The sequence below is a fragment of the Coregonus clupeaformis genome, chromosome 24, assembly GCF_020615455.1.
Source record: "Coregonus clupeaformis isolate EN_2021a chromosome 24, ASM2061545v1, whole genome shotgun sequence".
NCBI classification, from domain to species: domain Eukaryota; kingdom Metazoa; phylum Chordata; class Actinopteri; order Salmoniformes; family Salmonidae; genus Coregonus; species Coregonus clupeaformis.
The window spans coordinates 40,464,149-40,481,194 of record NC_059215.1 but is presented as its reverse complement, the minus strand read 5'-3'; the positions used below and the strand labels follow the sequence as shown (position 1 = coordinate 40,481,194).

The window sequence follows — 17,046 nt, the reverse complement described above, 5'->3', positions numbered from 1 at the left end:
ATTCGCTTCTCTGCGATCTGCGCAAGTGCAGTGCGTGCGGCACTGAAACCCCAGTTCAAAGTCGAGGCACTGAAGGTTGCCGAATCCAGCGTCAAAGTCTACGTACCAAAGGCTATAGCATGTGAGTGTTGACAGGACAAATCAGAAATCACTACAGTATTTAAAACTAATTGAATTAATCTACCACCCACTAACCATCACACAATATTGACTAACCTGTGCCCCCGCACATTGACTCTACCGGTACCCCCTGTATATAGCCTCCCTACTGTTATTTTATTTTACAGCTGCTCATTAATTATTTTTTAGTTTTAACTTGACACTTATTTTTCTTAACTGCATTGTTGGTTAAGGGCTTGCAAGTAAGCATTTCACTGTAAGGTCTACACCTGTTGTATTCGGCGCATGTGGCAAATAACATTTGATTTGATTTTGCCTCTTGCTGTGTGGGCTATCACACCTGATTTTTGTTGTTGTTTCTACTTACTGCAGCTGCCAAGTAAGCATGTCAAGTATTTGCCAAATAAATCAGTCTGATTTATTAGGCAAGTCAAGTATTTGTCATTACCATAGATATAGAACACTGCAGATTATGACCTTAATGAACATAGTGGGACAATATATCAGCTCTATCAGATATATTGTCTATGGTCATTACTCTCTGATAATCTGCAGTTCTTAGCAACTAGCACAAATAGCTAGCTACCATCACTAGTCCATAGTTTCTAAGATCAGTCTAACTTGACACGCTTTCTCTCCTCTTTATCTTGCAGAATCTGAGTACGTCATCATGTAGTGGATTTTCTTCGGGGCCAAGAGGATTTGTCACTGTCCCGGGCCAACATGTCTTTGTGATGGATGACAACGCAAGGGTTACATCAGGATTTGTCGAGAGACGGAAGACCTAACAGAATGGATTTTTATTTAATTTGTCATTAAGAAAATGAAATAAAACTCCTATCTAAAAATAATTGTCTGCTAGATTGCTAAATTCCTGCCTTACCTGGCAACATGAACCGTGAGTGGATCTTAAAAAGTTAACACTTCAGGGGTCATATGTAAAAGTAAGCTAAAAGCTCTGAACTTGGCATTGTAGTTCAAATATTTTATTAATTGAATTAAATACTGTACATGGACCAGTGTGAAATGAGAATTAATACTTTAGATTAGCTTTTCAGTGGAACGAAACAGGGTCGTGTTCAGTGTGTAAAGTTACAGAATGTTGAGATCGAAACACGTCTGTTCTACATAATATATTTCTGTCAGCTTTATACAAGACATTTGTATCTACAATGTTCAGAATGTTGCGACTAAACTTAAATTAAATTGTTTAACATTAGGGACACATTTTTGATTATGGTCTTCTGTTGTAAAGTCATTGAAAAAATTAATACATTGTATAGTAGGAATACAATCAAAAGTGCAACTCCAGGGGTGTATTCATTACATCTTGCAATGTTAACTGTTTGGTTCTTAAACAGTAAACGAAACAGGGAGGAACCTACCTGATTTTGTCCAATAAACTCTAGTTTTCGTTACAAAACTTTCCGTTTGGTGTAAATGGTTTCTGTTGCAAACATTTTGCAACAGAATCTGAGTAATGAATACACCCCAGATAAGATAAGAACCAACGGCCTATATCAGCAAATCATCCTCTTCATAACAAATGTCACCGTGCTCGCTAGTCGCTCTTCTCTCTAGTCATCTTGATCATGGTCTCCGGTGAGCGATACAGGAAGATTAGCTTCTCAAACAGTGTTTCCTCCAGCTCCATCTCGCCAGTCTCTCGCACCACAAAGATGTCCGTGCAGAGCTTCAACACCCGATCCACACACGGCAGCTCCTCAAACATAATGGAGCGGGATATCCCGTTGAAGAATTCCCTGACAAACTTCCCGACGACCAGCACCACTGACATGTACAGGCCCACGATTCTGCCGAAGCAAGGTGGAATTGTGCAGGAGGTGGTATCAGGTTGAAGGTTGAGGCCAGACAAGCAACATTAGCATATGGGATTCCATGGAAAAAGGCAAAGAGACTTTATTTAGCAGTGAGAACAAATCAAGTTAAAAGGATAGTGCTCTCAAAATGTAAATAGCTCCTGGGGAAGCATTGCAAGTGTTTTGTTTTTTAACCTACCCCTGTCCTGCAAGAGCATCCAGGCTGGCGGGGCTGACTTTGTCATTGAACACCACTATCTCAATGCTGTGGCAGCTGCTCTGGATGAGCCCCTGTCCAGGAGTGCATTCCTCCACTATCCACCACTGACCCCCCTCTGCACTTCCATTGTCTTCTGCCCGCTGTAGTTTGATGGACAGGGGCCAGAAGAAGGCAAAAGTCTGCAGGTCCTCAGGCCGATCCGAGTGTTCTGTGGTGTTACAGATGGGACAGGGAAGATTTGAATAAAACAAGCAGAGACTGTGACTTTTTAAGATTCATAGTTATACAAGCATCTGCATTTGTTATGTTGATGTTCTATACCAGGGGTATTGAACTCTTACCCTACGAGGTCCGGAGTTGAATTTGAGAGTTCTATACAGTATGATGGTTGGATAGAGGGTCACTAACCTACTTTCAGACGGGTGGCCATCTTGGACTCAGGTCCTCCGGGACCTCTGATGAACTTGGGCAGGAGAGACTCAATGATCCTATCAGAGAGAATGAATGACAGTTGTTGAGCATATTAACACCAATATACAATAACCATTGTGAACATCTCTTTTATAGTTGGGGTTATTTTGAATGTAATAAGTTCCTTTACAATTATCTTTCAGAGTTAAGGTTATGTTATTGATGTAATGTTGACTGTGGCTGTAAACTCTAATAACGGTTGATGATATAGTGAGAGTGCTGTGAAGATGAGACTCACACAGAGTCACTGCGTGTCCCTTTGAGCATCTGAACTATCTGGTCCCTCAGGGCACGGTCCTCATACTTCACAGTGTGTTCCCCAATGGTCTCCACGTTCATCGACAGAGATACATTCCTGGGGAGGAGGGGCACACGTACACGCTCACAGAGTGAAATCACAACCACTATCACTAACTGGTTACATTTAGTTATTTATGTCTGTATCATATGGCATATGTTTATGGCACTAATCATACGGTCTTGGCATTTACAAAAAGTCGGTCCTTGAGTTAATGGTGTTACACCCTGTTCACATATAACCAATCCAGAGCCCTATCCAACCCTTGTTAGTAGCTGGTCCTCCTACACTGTATGTACCTGAGTAGTACCCATCGCAGGGTGATGTAGATATGGGTGGAGTTGCTGAGTTCATGGATCATAGCGTCACGGCTGGCAGGGCTGATGCTCCACAGCAGACTGGCATCACTCTTGATCTTTGCAATGACAATGTCCTCAGCCATGTAGTTCCCAAGGAACTGCATGGCTGACTAAGAGAGAGAATGAGACAGAGGTAGCGAGAGAGAGAGATGTAGAGAGAGAGAGGATTATGTCAGAGGTCCTTAGGGTCGATTCCACAGCCCCTCAAACTTGCAACTTGTTGTGGCGAGATGGAGAACACTCTTACAGGGTGAGTGGCATAGAGGTTGGTGAGCCGGTTGAGGCCTGCCACTGAGTATGGCACCAGGTTCTGCTCCTGGGCACTCATTGTGAACAGTGGCTGTGAGAAACACACACAGAAAACAACACCAGCACTAACAGTTTCACAGAAGAAGAAAACGTTACATAAAATAGAGCGATTGTGAGCTGATGGGGCCATCGCAAACCTCATATCCTGCTATGCTGAGCTGAATAGAGACATCTAGAGGCTGATTGGTCACTCCAGCCACTGACTTGACCAATGACATGAAGAGGAGGGGGAACCAGATGACGCTGATGAGGAAGAATATGATGAATCCGCCCATGCCATACTTCACCACCATTTTCTTCTTCTGCCCTGGGGTGTGTGGGTATCTCTGTACAAATAACAGACATAAATTATTCATAGTTCAACACAATTTCAATCAGTTCAAGTTTAACACACAATTGTTCTTGATACAAGAATACTTAGTACAATCTAGTGTTCATAGACATGAAACGAACATGAAGACTGACAAACCCCTTTAATTCTACAGTGATTCAACATCAACTATCAATCAGATATACTCTCTACAGAGATTAGTTACCAGCCTATTGGCAGTTCGGCATCCCAGTTACCTTCTCCGACTCCCTCCAGCACTTGAGTATGAAGATGTTGGCATAAATGTCCTCGACACAGATCCAGCTGCCTAGGCTGAGGGTGGTGTCGGTCCAGACCCAGTCCATCACGGCACGCAGCTCTATGAGGAACGGAACTAGGCGGAACCTGAGGAGGAGACAGGGACAACCCAATGCACTGGTATTATGGGATTATCTAAGACCCTTACAAGGAAGTGTATTGCTTTTCAACTTGGCTTTGCTTATCTATCATAGAGCATCGATTGTACCCTTGAAAAAGGAATAGGTTGAGGTAGTTGTAGTTCTTGGTCAGGAAGTTTCCCAGCACACTATTTGGGTAGCCACACTTGATCTGGTAAGCAGAGAGGCCAAAGTAGATGCACTTCACAAAGTACCACAACTGTGCCACCTGGTTCATGTTGAACCTCCTAGAACACAAGAGAATGACAATGAAACATGTCAATAAGCAGCTCCTTTTTTTATTATTACATGTTCATTTACACTTTAATAAATATCAACTCTGACCTCTCAGTCACCCCAGGGAGTATGAAAAACATCCAAAAGTGGATACCAAACACCAGCACCACTTGGAAGACACATTTTCCCATTAGGGTTTTGCGGAGGTACAGAGCGCGGTCCACTATCATGGTCCCAAACTGGATGAGCAGCATGACCAGGAAGGCCGATGGGACCTGGTCCTCCCCAAGAGCATCTGTGATGTCAGCAGCAGCACTGTGTTTCTGTTCCGACACAAAAATAAAACAGTGAAAGAAATGCACTTGAAACAAGTAGGCTTAATAACTTTCCAAATACAATTTTGACTCAAACAGGCACTTACCCCAAAAGCCCAGTATCCAAATATGATGACAATGAAGTTGACCACGTCAATCAGAAACATGAGAGCGTAGACGTCACACACTGGGCTGTACTCTGGGTGAATTATGTCATAGAAGAACTGCCTGATGGGTAGGTATATGTGCAGGGCACTGCGAAGACAAAAGACGACCATGGCTGAAAATATTCATTCATTTTGAAACCAAAAACCAGTACTTAAAGATGCATTCATGTCCAGTCAAAAGTGCTGCTTCCTGGACTTGTTTGTAAACGGCCATTTATCACTGGAGATATGTAATTGAACACACCTACAATACATATCAGTACATGATAGTGCACTAAATGCTCACACTTCTATGATAGCAGCTTTAGCCTCCAGCATCCTTTCTCTGATCAGCTTTTTAATCCTCTCCTTCCTGGTCAGGGGAACTTTATTGTGGTGCCTCTTCTTCTTGGAGTGGCGCTTTTTGAGCTGCATATCACCTGCAAGAATATCCCATTCACATCAAGAGACATTCGTATATTCAGGTTGGGTAACGTTTCACATCTGTCCAGGCAACACCCCACTTCAACATGCTTTCAAACAAATACATTTTATCTGCACTATGCTTATGCTACTGAATGTATGTACTATCTCTCTCAGTGGAGTTGGCATTTCCACATCTGCAAAACAAGGATGCAGTCGAGGCCTGGAGAGGGAGGCAGGGTAGTCTTCGCTTCAGTTGATCCCCTGCTTTTTCTCCTCCACTCATCTTCATCTTCTCCGTCTTCTTCTTCAACTTCTTGAAGAAGTCCGGCATCTCCACCTCTTTGTTATCCCAAAGACCGTGGCACTACGGAGAGAAGAAGAAAGTATTGAGATGTTGTGCTTTAGTATATTCTATATTTGTAACACAGAAACCACCATTCCCATCAGTACCTTTAGAATGGATCGATGGAAGAACAGAGCCAGGATTTGTATCAAGTCAAAGAGAACATAGCCATATTTCTTCTCTACCCCAATGATGTTGGGCAGAGCAAAGGGCCGCTCTGCATTGATGCCTCGGTAGGCCGAGGTAGTCCAGGGGAAAAAGCCAAACTGGAAAAAATACTTGACCACCACAATCAGCTGGAAGAGATAGGAATCATCAATCAATCAACCATCCATCCATCTAACCAATCAATCAACCAACCAGCCAATCAACATATCACTCCATTGGGGGTGCCTGCTGTGTGTACCTCTGTGTAGATGATGGCAGTCATCCAGAAGCGCTTGGTTGGGCGTGGCACAGACAGCATGGCCCAGAGGAAGATAAGGATGGGCAGGATCAGGCTGAGCAGGGAGGCAGACACCATGTGGTTCAGGATGATCACAAAGTAGCACAGCATCTCCGACTTCGACACCATGGTGTTGTACAGGGCAAACACCAGTCTCAGGTGCCTCGGGAGAGACTGGAAGAACTTATCAGACTCTTCAATTTCATCGTTATCAAACATGCTGCAATAGAGGGCAAACGCAGTACGTGAGTATCCTGAAGTGTAAATAAAATGTGTGATACTCAACTTTAATTTACTACGAGGTAATGTGACACAACTGAATGGGTCCACTTGACTATACCACAATTGTAACCAGAAAAACCACAAAGTCCCAATCTCCCATGACTGACTTGTTGAGCAGGAGCTCACTGGCCGTGAGGTGCCTGGTCTCACTCAGAGGCCGGGGGGAGTCTGGGAAATCTTCGCTCTTCTCATCACACTCCAGATAGTCCAGGGAGATAAATCCTGAAAACATCACAGCTTTTTCCCTCTCCTCCTCTTCTTCCTCCCTCCATTCCTTCTTCTCCATTCTATACTCCACCTCCACTGTATACTCCCCCTCCTTTTTACACGCATCCTCTCCTTCATTGTCCTCCTTATCAGGAACAGTATCGTCATGGCTGCTGAAAAATTTAATTATAGAAAGTAATAAGATGCAGTCAGACATTATGAAGATGGGAGAGTTTATATAAAGGTGTATAGAGAGTGAGTAGATATGCAACAATATATACTAAGTCTGGTATACAGAGTAGAGAAAACCATAAGTGCATAAGTGAGGTCACCACTTAGATAATTCATTTGATGATACAGTAGTAGCAATACAAATATATAACATCTATAGAAGAGACAGGAGGGGGGGGGTGTTGCTGTAAATATTCAGAGCCATATCACTGTAATGCTTAGAGAAGATCTTATGTCAAGTGTTATTGAGGTGTTGTGGTTGCAGGTTCACCTGTCACATCTAAAGCTTTTTCTTTTGGGGTGTTGCTATAGGCCACCAAGTGCTAACAGTCAGTATCTAAATAATATGTGTGAAATGCTTGATAGTGTATGTGATGTAAACAGAGAGGTCTACTTTCTTGGAGACCTGAATATTGACTGGTTTTCACCAAGCTGTCTGCTCAAGAGGAAGCTTCTCACTGTAACCAGTGCCTGTAATCCGGTTCAGGTTATTAATCAACCTACCAGGGTGTTTTCAAAACACTACATGAACAAGATCATCCACATGTATTAATCACAGTTTTACTAATACTGTAGAACTTTGTTCTAAAGCTGTATCTGTACCCATTGGATGCAGTGATCACAATATAGTGGCTATATCCTGTTAGAACTGTTTAGGCTCCATGGATTGATGAGGAATTTAAAAACTGTACGGTTGAAAGTGATGGGGAAAAAGGAGTGGCTAATATGTCTGGCTGCACATCTGACTGGCTGAGTTACAGCAAGATGAGAAATTATGTGACTAAAATCAACAAAAAGAAGAAGAAACTCTATTATGAAGCCAAGATCAATGCTATAAAAAATGATGGGAAAAAACTTTGGAGTACTTTAAATGAAATTATGGGCAGAAAGACAAATTCAACTCCATCTTTCATCAAATCAGACGGCTTATTCATCACAAAACCATTTGATGTTGCCAATTATTTTAATGATTACTTCATTGGCAAAGTGGGCAAACTTAGGCAGGAAATGCCAACAACGAACAGTGAGCCATCATACTCATGCATAAAAAAACTAATAATGAAAGAAAAGCATTGCAAGTTTTAATTTTGTTAGTGTGGGAGAGGTGGAAAAAGTATTGTTATCGATCAATAATGACAAACCTCTTGGCATTGACAATTTAGATGGAAAGCTACTGAGGATGGTAGCTGACTCTATAGCCACTCCTACAGTGAGGGAAAAAAGTATTTGATCCCCTGCCCTGCTGATTTTGTACATTTGCCCACTGACAAAGACATGATCAGTCTATAATTTTAATGGTATGTTTATTTGAACAGTGAGAGACAGAATAACAACAGAAAAATCCAGAAAAACACATGTAAAAAATGTTATAAATTGATTTGCATTTTAATGAGGGAAATAAGTATTTGACCCCTCTGCAAAACATGACTTAGTACTTGGTGGCAAAACCCTTGTTGGCAGTCACAGAGGTCAGATGTTTCTTGTAGTTGGCCACCAGGTTTGCACCTCCATGTTTGATGGTGGGGATGGTGTTCTTGGGGTCATGGGCAGCATTCCTCCTCCTCCAAACACGGTGAGTTGAGTTGATGCCAAAGAGCTCGATTTTGGTCTCATCTGACCACAACACTTTCACCCAGTTCTACTCTGAATCATTCAGATGTTCATTGGCAAACTTCAGACGGGCCTGTATATGTGCTTTCTTGAGCAGGGGGACCTTGCGGGCGCTGCAGGATTTCAGTCCTTCACGGCGTAGTGTGTTACCAATTGTTTTCTTGGTGACTATGGTCCCAGCTGCCTTGAGATCATTGACAAGATCCTCCCGTGTAGTTCTGGGCTGATTCCTCACCGTTCTCATGATCATTGCAACTCCACGAGGTGAGATCTTGCATGGAGCCCCAGGCCGATGGAGATTGACAGTTATTTTGTGTTTCTTCCATTTACGAATAATCGCACCAACTGTTGTCACCTTCTCACCAAGCTGCTTGGCGATGGTCTTGTAGCCCATTCCAGCCTTGTGTAGGTCTACAATCTTGTCCCTGACATCCTTGGAGAGCTCTTTGGTCTTGTACTTGGTGTTACCTTTGATTGTAAACTGTCATGGTCAAAACATATAGATTAAATGGTTGTAAAGATGGGGAGTGGTCTGTCCGTAATAAAGAGATGCTCTGATTTTTTGACACCACGCTCCAAAAACCAAGTTTTGCAGGCTCTAGTTTTGTCTTATCTTGATTATTGTTCAGTCATATGGTCAAGTAGTGCAAAGAAAGATCTAGTTCAGCTGTAGCTGACCCAGAACAGAGTGGCACGTCTTACTCTTCATTGTATTAATACTATGCATGCCAGTCTCTCTTGGCTAAGAGTTGAGGAAAGACTGACTGAGTCACTTCTTGTTTTTATAAGAAACATTAATGTGTTGGAAATTGCTAATTGTTTGCATAGTCAACTTACACACAGCACTGACACACACACTTACCCAGTGGTGGAAAAAGTACCCAATTGTCATACATGAGTAAAAGTATAGATACCTTAATAGAAAGTTACTCAAGTAAAAGTGAAAGTCAGCCAGTAAAATACTACTTGAGTAAAAGTCTAAAAGTATTTGGTTTTAAATATACAAAGTAAATATAATTGCTAAAAAATACTTAAGTATCAAAAGTAAAATATTTTAAATTCCTATTATTTAGCAAAGCAGACAGCACAATTGTCTTGTTTTTTAAAAATGTTTGATAGCCAGGGGCACACTCCAACACTCAGACATTATTTACAAAAGATGCATTTGTGGTTAGTGAGTCCGCCAGACCAGAGGCAGTAGGGCTGACCACGTGTTCTCTTGATAAGTGCGTGAATCTGACTATTTTCCCGTCCTGCTAAGCATTCAAAATGTAATGAGTACTTTTGGTTGTCAGGGAAAATGTACGGAGTAAAAAGTACAATATTTTCTTTAGGAATGTAGTGAAGTAAAAGTAAAAGTAGTCAAAAATATAAATAGTAAAGTAAAGTACAGATACCCAAAAAAACTACTTAAGTAGTACTTTAAAGTATTTTTACTTAAGTACTTTACACCCCTGTACTTACCCCACCAGACATGTCATCAGGGGTATTTTCACAGTCCCCAGGTCCAGAACAAATTCAAGGAAACGTACAGTATTATACTGAGCCACGAGTGCATGGAACTCCCTTACATCTTATATGGCACAAGTGAACAGCAAACCTGGTTTAAAAAAACGAATAAAGCAACACCTCACGGCATAACACCTCTCCCCCATGTGACCTACTTGTTGTGTGTATGTACTGACATGTATATGTAACTGATAGATGCACACACACACTACATTGTAATGTTTTTAAATGTATGTCAATTGTAAAGTATTCTGTCTGTAATGTATTTCATTTATGTGTTGGACCACAGTAAGACTAGCTGTCGCCATTGGCGTCGGCTAATGGGGATCCTAATAAATCAACAACAAAAAAACATCACCTTGGTGGAGGGTCTTCGCTGTCAAATGAGCCAAGGTCCAGGTTGGCAGTTTTCAGTAGTTTCCGTCTGAGTTGCTCGGCAGCTGGCTGGAGTACAGGAGGGACATCCAGCTCATCCAGAGTGGGCTCTCGAGACCCAAGCAGGGTCTCATCCGTCATGCAGCTAAGACATGATGACAGGGATACATGATGACCATCCTGGACATATGAGGCCATTCATAAAGCCTCCATACAGAGGTTATAATACAGAATAACATAATATTAGAAAATACTACTCCATCATTAATTTAAAAGTAATCAGTTCTGTATAATACATGCAGTCTACTTATGGAATATAAATTAATTTCATGAATAAACTAATCATGACTATGTAGGTGTTACATCAATGCAGACCTGGACAAGCTGCTGCCCCAGGAGATTTTGGAGTGGGCGTGTTTGAGCTTTGAGTAACCTCGCGGTGATGAGGGTACAGGTGGTGGGGAGGAGACGGGGAGAACTATGTCATCTTGGTCTTCCAGTGAGGCCAGAGTGTTCTGCCTAGACATCCAGTTCTCATAGAAGCGCTTCACACTCTCCTGTGACACCTCTTTCCCCTGTAGAAGGAACAGGGGAAAAGATTGTGTCTTTTAGTTTTATCATCACTGCAGGCAGGACATAATTAAAACAGAGTTCAATTGAGTGAAGTCAAATGAAGGATTCCCTGCAATTAATGAAAATCATCATGGAGAGGTAGAGTGGATGAATGTTTCTACACCTTTTTCTGTTGCTGGCCTAGAAGAGCCCTCTCAAAGCGCAGCACTTTGGAGATGTCCTGGTTATCTTTGCAGAACGAGTTAAGGCCCTCAGTGACGTCATCCAAAAGGGACAGGATAAACACCCATAAAAATTTGAGTGTGTCGATGATCCTCTGAAATGTGTTTTCTGTGAGAGGACAGAATCGTTAGAAACCTATCAAGTTAGAAGCAGTACAAGGACTTCTAGAGTTATTCTACTGTATATCCACGAAGGGTCTGTAGAGGTGGAATGTTTACCTTTCTCCTCCTCTTCATCTCTCTCTTCCACCTCCAACTCGTCCTGATGAGACTCGGCCCTCTCAATGCCTTGGATCAGACAAAGACACAAAATAATACATTAGTTATTCTGTCTCTATGACAACATTATGCAAACAGTCCCATGCAAACGAGACCCTCTTACCTTGCTGTCTCTGCAGCTCTCTCTTTGCCCTCCTCTTCTCCTCTTTTTTCATCTTGTTCTCTTCTTTTTTGTGCAGATTCAGGGCTGCTTTGGAGCTTGTGACCCATGCCTCATAGGCTAACTGTGGAGAAAGGAGGCACACAGTTTGACATCACATTCAACAACATACACAAATTCCATTTTACTACTCTTTGTAGTTTGTCTTTTATGCCCCTTGCCTGAAAAGCAGATTTCTTCTTTGGTGGAGCCTCTTCCTGTTTATTTTCCTGGACTTCCTCCTCTTCCTCTTCACTGTCACTCTCAAAAAGATGGTAGCCACAGTTGTTCTCAACTGAGGGAAAACGACAGAAGTGTCAAACAACAAAGACAAACTCCTACTTATACATCCTACTTTATACTATTGCAGTATATAAATGGTTTAAATTACTTGAATCAAAAAGTGACTATTTATGATGAGATGAAATGAAATCATATCCCATTATATACGAGGATTCAGCACCCGATCTAATAAGGTGGAGTCAAGCACGTTGTTTATCTTTTTAAACCATATCCCCCCATTTCCCCATTTAAGGTTATTTCTGTAACTGACCAAATTGGAAATCATGTTAGTTAGGTTTATGGAACACTTACCGCCAGGCCGTGAGACCCATGGTTTCCACCATTTCCCCTGATCATTCTCTGCCTTCTCACTCTCACCTGGAAAACATATTCACCCATTCATCCCTCCATCATACATGTATCCTTTCATTCAGTGAGAATGACAAGAATAATGATCATGATGAGTTGAGTCTCCCACCATCTTCAAATGTAAAGCGATTTGAGTACTTTTAATACTGTAGTTCTATTTAATCCATTATTAAAGCTCGAGATATACAGTACCAGTCAAAAGTTTGGACACACCTACTCATTCAAGGGTTTTTCTTTATTTTTACTATTTTCTACATTGTAGAATAGTAGTGACGACATCAAAACTATGAAATAACACATATGGAATCATGTAGTAACCAAAAAAGTGTTAAAAAAATATATTTTATATTTGAGATTCTTCAAAGTAGCCACCCTTTGCCTTGATGACAGCTTTGCACACTCTTGGCATTCTCTCAACCAGCTTCATGAGGTAGTCACCTGGAATGCATTTCAATTAACAGGTGTGCCTTATTAAAAGTTAACTTGTGGAATTTCTTTCCTTCATAATGCGTTTGAGCCAATCAGTTGTGTTGTGACAAGGTAGGGGTGGTATACAGAAGATAGCCCTATTTGGTGAAAGACCAATGAAATGACAGTCCATTATTACTTTATGACATGAAGGTCAGTCAATACGGAACATTTCAAGAACTTTGAACGTTTCTTCAAGTGCAGTCGCAAAAACCATCAAGCGCTATGATGAAACTGGCTCTCATGAGGACCGCCACAGGAAAGGAAGACCCAGAGTTACCTTTTTAAAAAAAACATTTTTTAGTAATTTAGCAGACGCTCTTATCCAGAGCGACTTACAGTTAGTGAGTGCATACATTTTTTCATACTGGTCCCCCGTGGGAATCGAACCCACAACTTTGGCGTTGCAAGCGTCATGCTCTACCAACTGAGCTACACTTATTCTCTGCTGCAGAGGATAAGTTCATTAGAGTTACCAGCCTCAGAAATTGCAGCCCAAATAAATGCTTCAGAGTTCAAGTAACAGACACATCTCAACATCAACTGTTCAGAGGAGACTGCATGTGAATCAGGCCTTCATGGTCGAATTGCTGCAAAGAACCCACTACTAAAGGCCACCAATAAGAAGAAGAGACTTGCTTGGGCCAAGAAACACGAGCAATGGACATTAGACCGGTGGAAATCTGTCCTTTGGTCTGATGAATCCAAATTGGAGATTTTTGGTTCCAACCGCTGTGTCTTTGTGAGACGCAGAGTAGGTGAACGGATGATCTCCGCATGTGTGGTTCCCACCGTGAAGCATGGAGGAGGAGGTGTGATGCTGTGGGGGTGCTTTGCTGGTGACACTGTCTGTGATTTATTTAGAATTCAAGGCACACTTAACCAGCATGGCTACCACAGCATTCTGCAGTGATACGCCATCCCATCTGATTTGAGCTTAGTGGGATTATCATTTGTTTTTCAACAGGACAATGACCCAACACACCTCCAGGCTGTGTGACGGCTATTTGACCAAGAAGGAGAGTGATGGAATGCTGCATCAGATGACCTGGCCACATCACCCGACCTCAACCCAATTGAGATGGTTTGGGATGAGTTGGACCGCAGAGTGAAGGAAAAGCAGCCAACAAGTGCTCAGCATATGTGGGAACTCCTTCAAGACTGTTGGAAAAGCATTCCAGGTGAAGCTGGTTGAGAGAATGCCAAGTGTGTGCAAAGCTGTCATCATGGCAAAGGGTGGCTACTTTGAAGAATCTAAAATCTAAAATATATTTAGATTTGTTTAACACTTTTCTGGTTACTACATGATTCCATATGTGTTATTTCATAGTTTTGATGTCTTCACTATTATTCTACAATGTAGAAAATAGTAAAAATAAAGAAAAACCCTTGAATGAGTAGGTGTCTCCAAACGTTTGACTGGTACTGTACGTTGCCCCTAACCACAGATCTAGGATCAGACTATCTTACCACCAACTCTAGTAGGGGTAAATACAAAGATCCGATCAAAGAGTATACGTTTAAGAACTGACCCTCCGTCAGTGGTTATGGACAACTTCCATTAGCTTGCTCCATGATGCTCACCTTTTGGCACTATATCAATAGGGGGCGCTGCTGCGTCTCCCTGGCCAGGCTTACTCTTATGTTTGGATTTGATCTTCTCCATCCTAGAGGAAGGAATCAACACAGTGAATTCAAACAATACAACAATAGCAAACCCATTAGACTGAAAACGAAATGAGAACAAACAAACTGCTGTTGCATAAGTCTTACTGCTTCTTCAGCGTCTCCACAGACTTCCTCTCCATCTCCAGTCTGGCAGCAACCAGTTTCTTCACTTTGGCTTCAAAGAGCTCAGCACCCCTTGAAATATGAGAGACAAACAACCTATGAAGTCATACTTTCAGCTGGTACCATTCAATAGATAAACATGACTATTTTCAATAGTACCAAAGTATTCTAAAATCATCTAAAATCATTGATAGGGAAGTGGTCAGTAACTAAATGATGATGATGATGATGATGATGATTATTAACCTGGAGGCCAGGATCTTGGAGGCCCTGAGGTCAGACACCACATACAGGAAGTAGTAGCTGAGGAAAACCCTTCTCTGAGCCAGGAGCACGGTGAAGCAGATCGCATCCCACACAATGCCCGCCTCCCCCTCCGGCAGCTCACACTCATCATCAGGAGCAGCTGGGAACACACACACATATATACAACTGAGAAAACGCACATACACACACATATGAAAGCACACACACACAGGAGTGCACGTAGCTAAACACATACAGACACAAATAGAACAGGCTACACACATGCACAACAACGCACGCACGCACACACACACACACACACACACAGTGTGTTAATGGGTATTATCAGTCACACTTACAGACATCATAGCCTTCGATTGTACAGACCATGCTGAAGGCCTGAATGAGCCAGCAGCCATTCTTCAACAGGCTGTCCAGATAAGCACATGAGCCAAGCTGTGGACACATACAGCAAGACAGATAGCACAGAGGAGAGAGAAGACTTGACTTGAGACGGTGAGAGTCAGTTTGTGAGGCACTAACACAGAACTGGCAGTTATCATTGACGAGTGATTCAAACCGACTGAGTTATTAGCATAGTACGTGGTACGCTATGCATAATACAGTACATGAATGAAAAAAAAACACTTTCAGCAACGAGGATAGGCTAGCCTAGACAGTTAGTAATTAGTTAGCTAACGTACAGATAGCAGGTTCTTCATGCCGATGACGAAGCAAGTGTATCCGATGAGGCAGTCCCAGAGCCTGAGGATGTTTCGTACGGGCTGCATGAGCAGGCTGCCCCCGAACAGCATGAAGTAGAAGCAGGCTACAAGGTAGCCCAGGCAGAAGATGTTGATGCGGGTGGTGCCCGTGATGAAGATGAGGCACAACACTAGCCAGAAGAAGTAGCTGAACACAAAAACCTTGGCGATGTCCAGGTAGGACCTGAGGTAAGGAGAGACACATTCATATCCATATTACCATATGAGTGGTTCCAGGATTTGTTCCAGACCATGTGACCTAACTGGAAAAAACCCTAGTTGTAAAATGTACGTTTTCCTAATCAGGCCACATTTCACGAAAACGATAAAGCAGTTGTCTAAAGCCCACGCTAGCTAAGAAAACCCTCTGACCTGCAGTGGAGGAAGTTGTTGACGGGAATGTATTGGTTGAAGGAGCGCGGGTCCAGGCTGCGGCTGATCTCCACGTTCTCCCCTGCCATGAGGCGCACGGCGGCACGGTTCTCCTCCTCAAACACCTGCCACTGCAGCGTGGAGCACAGCAGCAGGAGGTGGTCATCTGGACACACAGAAAAACAAAATGGCTGCCTTGTTCACTTATGTAGGAGTTACAGATTAATGGTGTATGAAGGGATTTACAGTACAGTCGTGGTCAAAAGTTTTGAGAATGACACAAGTATTGGTCTTCACAAAGTTCACTGCTTCAGTGTTATGAGATATTTTTGTCAGATGTTACTATGGTATACTGAAGTATAATTACAAGCATTCCATAAGTGTCAAAGGCTTTTATTGACAATTACATTAAGTTTATGCAAAGAGTCAATATTTGCAATGTTGACCCTTCTTTTTCAAGACCTCTGCAATCCGCCCTGGCATGCTATCAATTAACTTCTGGTTCACATCCTGACTGATGGCAGCCCATTCTTGCATAATCAATGCTTGGAGTTTGTCAGAATTTGTGGGTTTTTGTTTGTCCACCCGCCTCTTGAGGATCGACCACAAGTCTGGGGAGTTTCCTGGCCATGGACCCAAAATGTCAATGTTTTGTTCCCCGAGCCACTTAGTTATCACTTTTGCCTTATGGCAAGGTGCTCCATCATGCTGGAAAAGGCATTGGTCGTCACCAAACTGTTCTTGGATGGTTGGGAGAAGTTACTCTCGGAGGATGTGTAAGTACCATTCTTTATTCATGGCTGTGTTCTTAGGCAAAATTGTGAGTGAGCCCACTCCTTTGGCTGAGAAGCAACCCCACACATGAATGGTCTCAGGATGCTTTACTGTTGGCATGACACAGGACTGATGGTAGCGCTCACCTTGTCTTCTCCGGACAAGGTGTTTTCCAGATGCCCCAAACAATCGGAAAGGGGATTCATCAGAGAAAATGACTTTACCCCAGTCCTCAGCAGTCCAATCCCTGTACCTTTTGCAGAATATCAGTCTGTCCCTGATGTTTTTCCTGGAGAGA

General features: G+C 42.4%; 1 protein-coding gene across 1 annotated transcript in view; it reads right to left on the bottom strand.

Moving 5' to 3' along the window:
- Nucleotides 1-806: 806 nt before the first annotated feature.
- Nucleotides 807-17,046, bottom strand: part of LOC121537232 (piezo-type mechanosensitive ion channel component 2-like) — a 37,120-nt gene continuing 20,880 nt past the window's right edge. Inside the window, exons 22-49 of the mRNA XM_045206919.1 lie at nt 15,975-16,140; nt 15,543-15,786; nt 15,198-15,294; nt 14,839-14,998; nt 14,575-14,664; nt 14,386-14,468; nt 11,865-11,977; nt 11,647-11,767; nt 11,484-11,552; nt 11,207-11,373; nt 10,846-11,045; nt 10,454-10,615; nt 6,645-6,917; nt 6,217-6,475; nt 5,918-6,106; nt 5,630-5,831; nt 5,349-5,481; nt 5,003-5,150; nt 4,690-4,904; nt 4,434-4,592; nt 4,165-4,312; nt 3,735-3,923; nt 3,536-3,628; nt 3,229-3,398; nt 2,870-2,986; nt 2,569-2,648; nt 2,140-2,368; nt 807-1,934 (exon numbers count right to left, since the gene is read on the bottom strand). Of these exons, the coding sequence (XP_045062854.1) occupies nt 1,682-1,934; nt 2,140-2,368; nt 2,569-2,648; nt 2,870-2,986; nt 3,229-3,398; nt 3,536-3,628; nt 3,735-3,923; nt 4,165-4,312; nt 4,434-4,592; nt 4,690-4,904; nt 5,003-5,150; nt 5,349-5,481; nt 5,630-5,831; nt 5,918-6,106; nt 6,217-6,475; nt 6,645-6,917; nt 10,454-10,615; nt 10,846-11,045; nt 11,207-11,373; nt 11,484-11,552; nt 11,647-11,767; nt 11,865-11,977; nt 14,386-14,468; nt 14,575-14,664; nt 14,839-14,998; nt 15,198-15,294; nt 15,543-15,786; nt 15,975-16,140 (4,529 nt within the window). The 3' untranslated portion in view covers nt 807-1,681. The remainder of the gene's footprint in view (nt 1,935-2,139; nt 2,369-2,568; nt 2,649-2,869; nt 2,987-3,228; nt 3,399-3,535; nt 3,629-3,734; nt 3,924-4,164; nt 4,313-4,433; nt 4,593-4,689; nt 4,905-5,002; nt 5,151-5,348; nt 5,482-5,629; nt 5,832-5,917; nt 6,107-6,216; nt 6,476-6,644; nt 6,918-10,453; nt 10,616-10,845; nt 11,046-11,206; nt 11,374-11,483; nt 11,553-11,646; nt 11,768-11,864; nt 11,978-14,385; nt 14,469-14,574; nt 14,665-14,838; nt 14,999-15,197; nt 15,295-15,542; nt 15,787-15,974; nt 16,141-17,046) is intronic.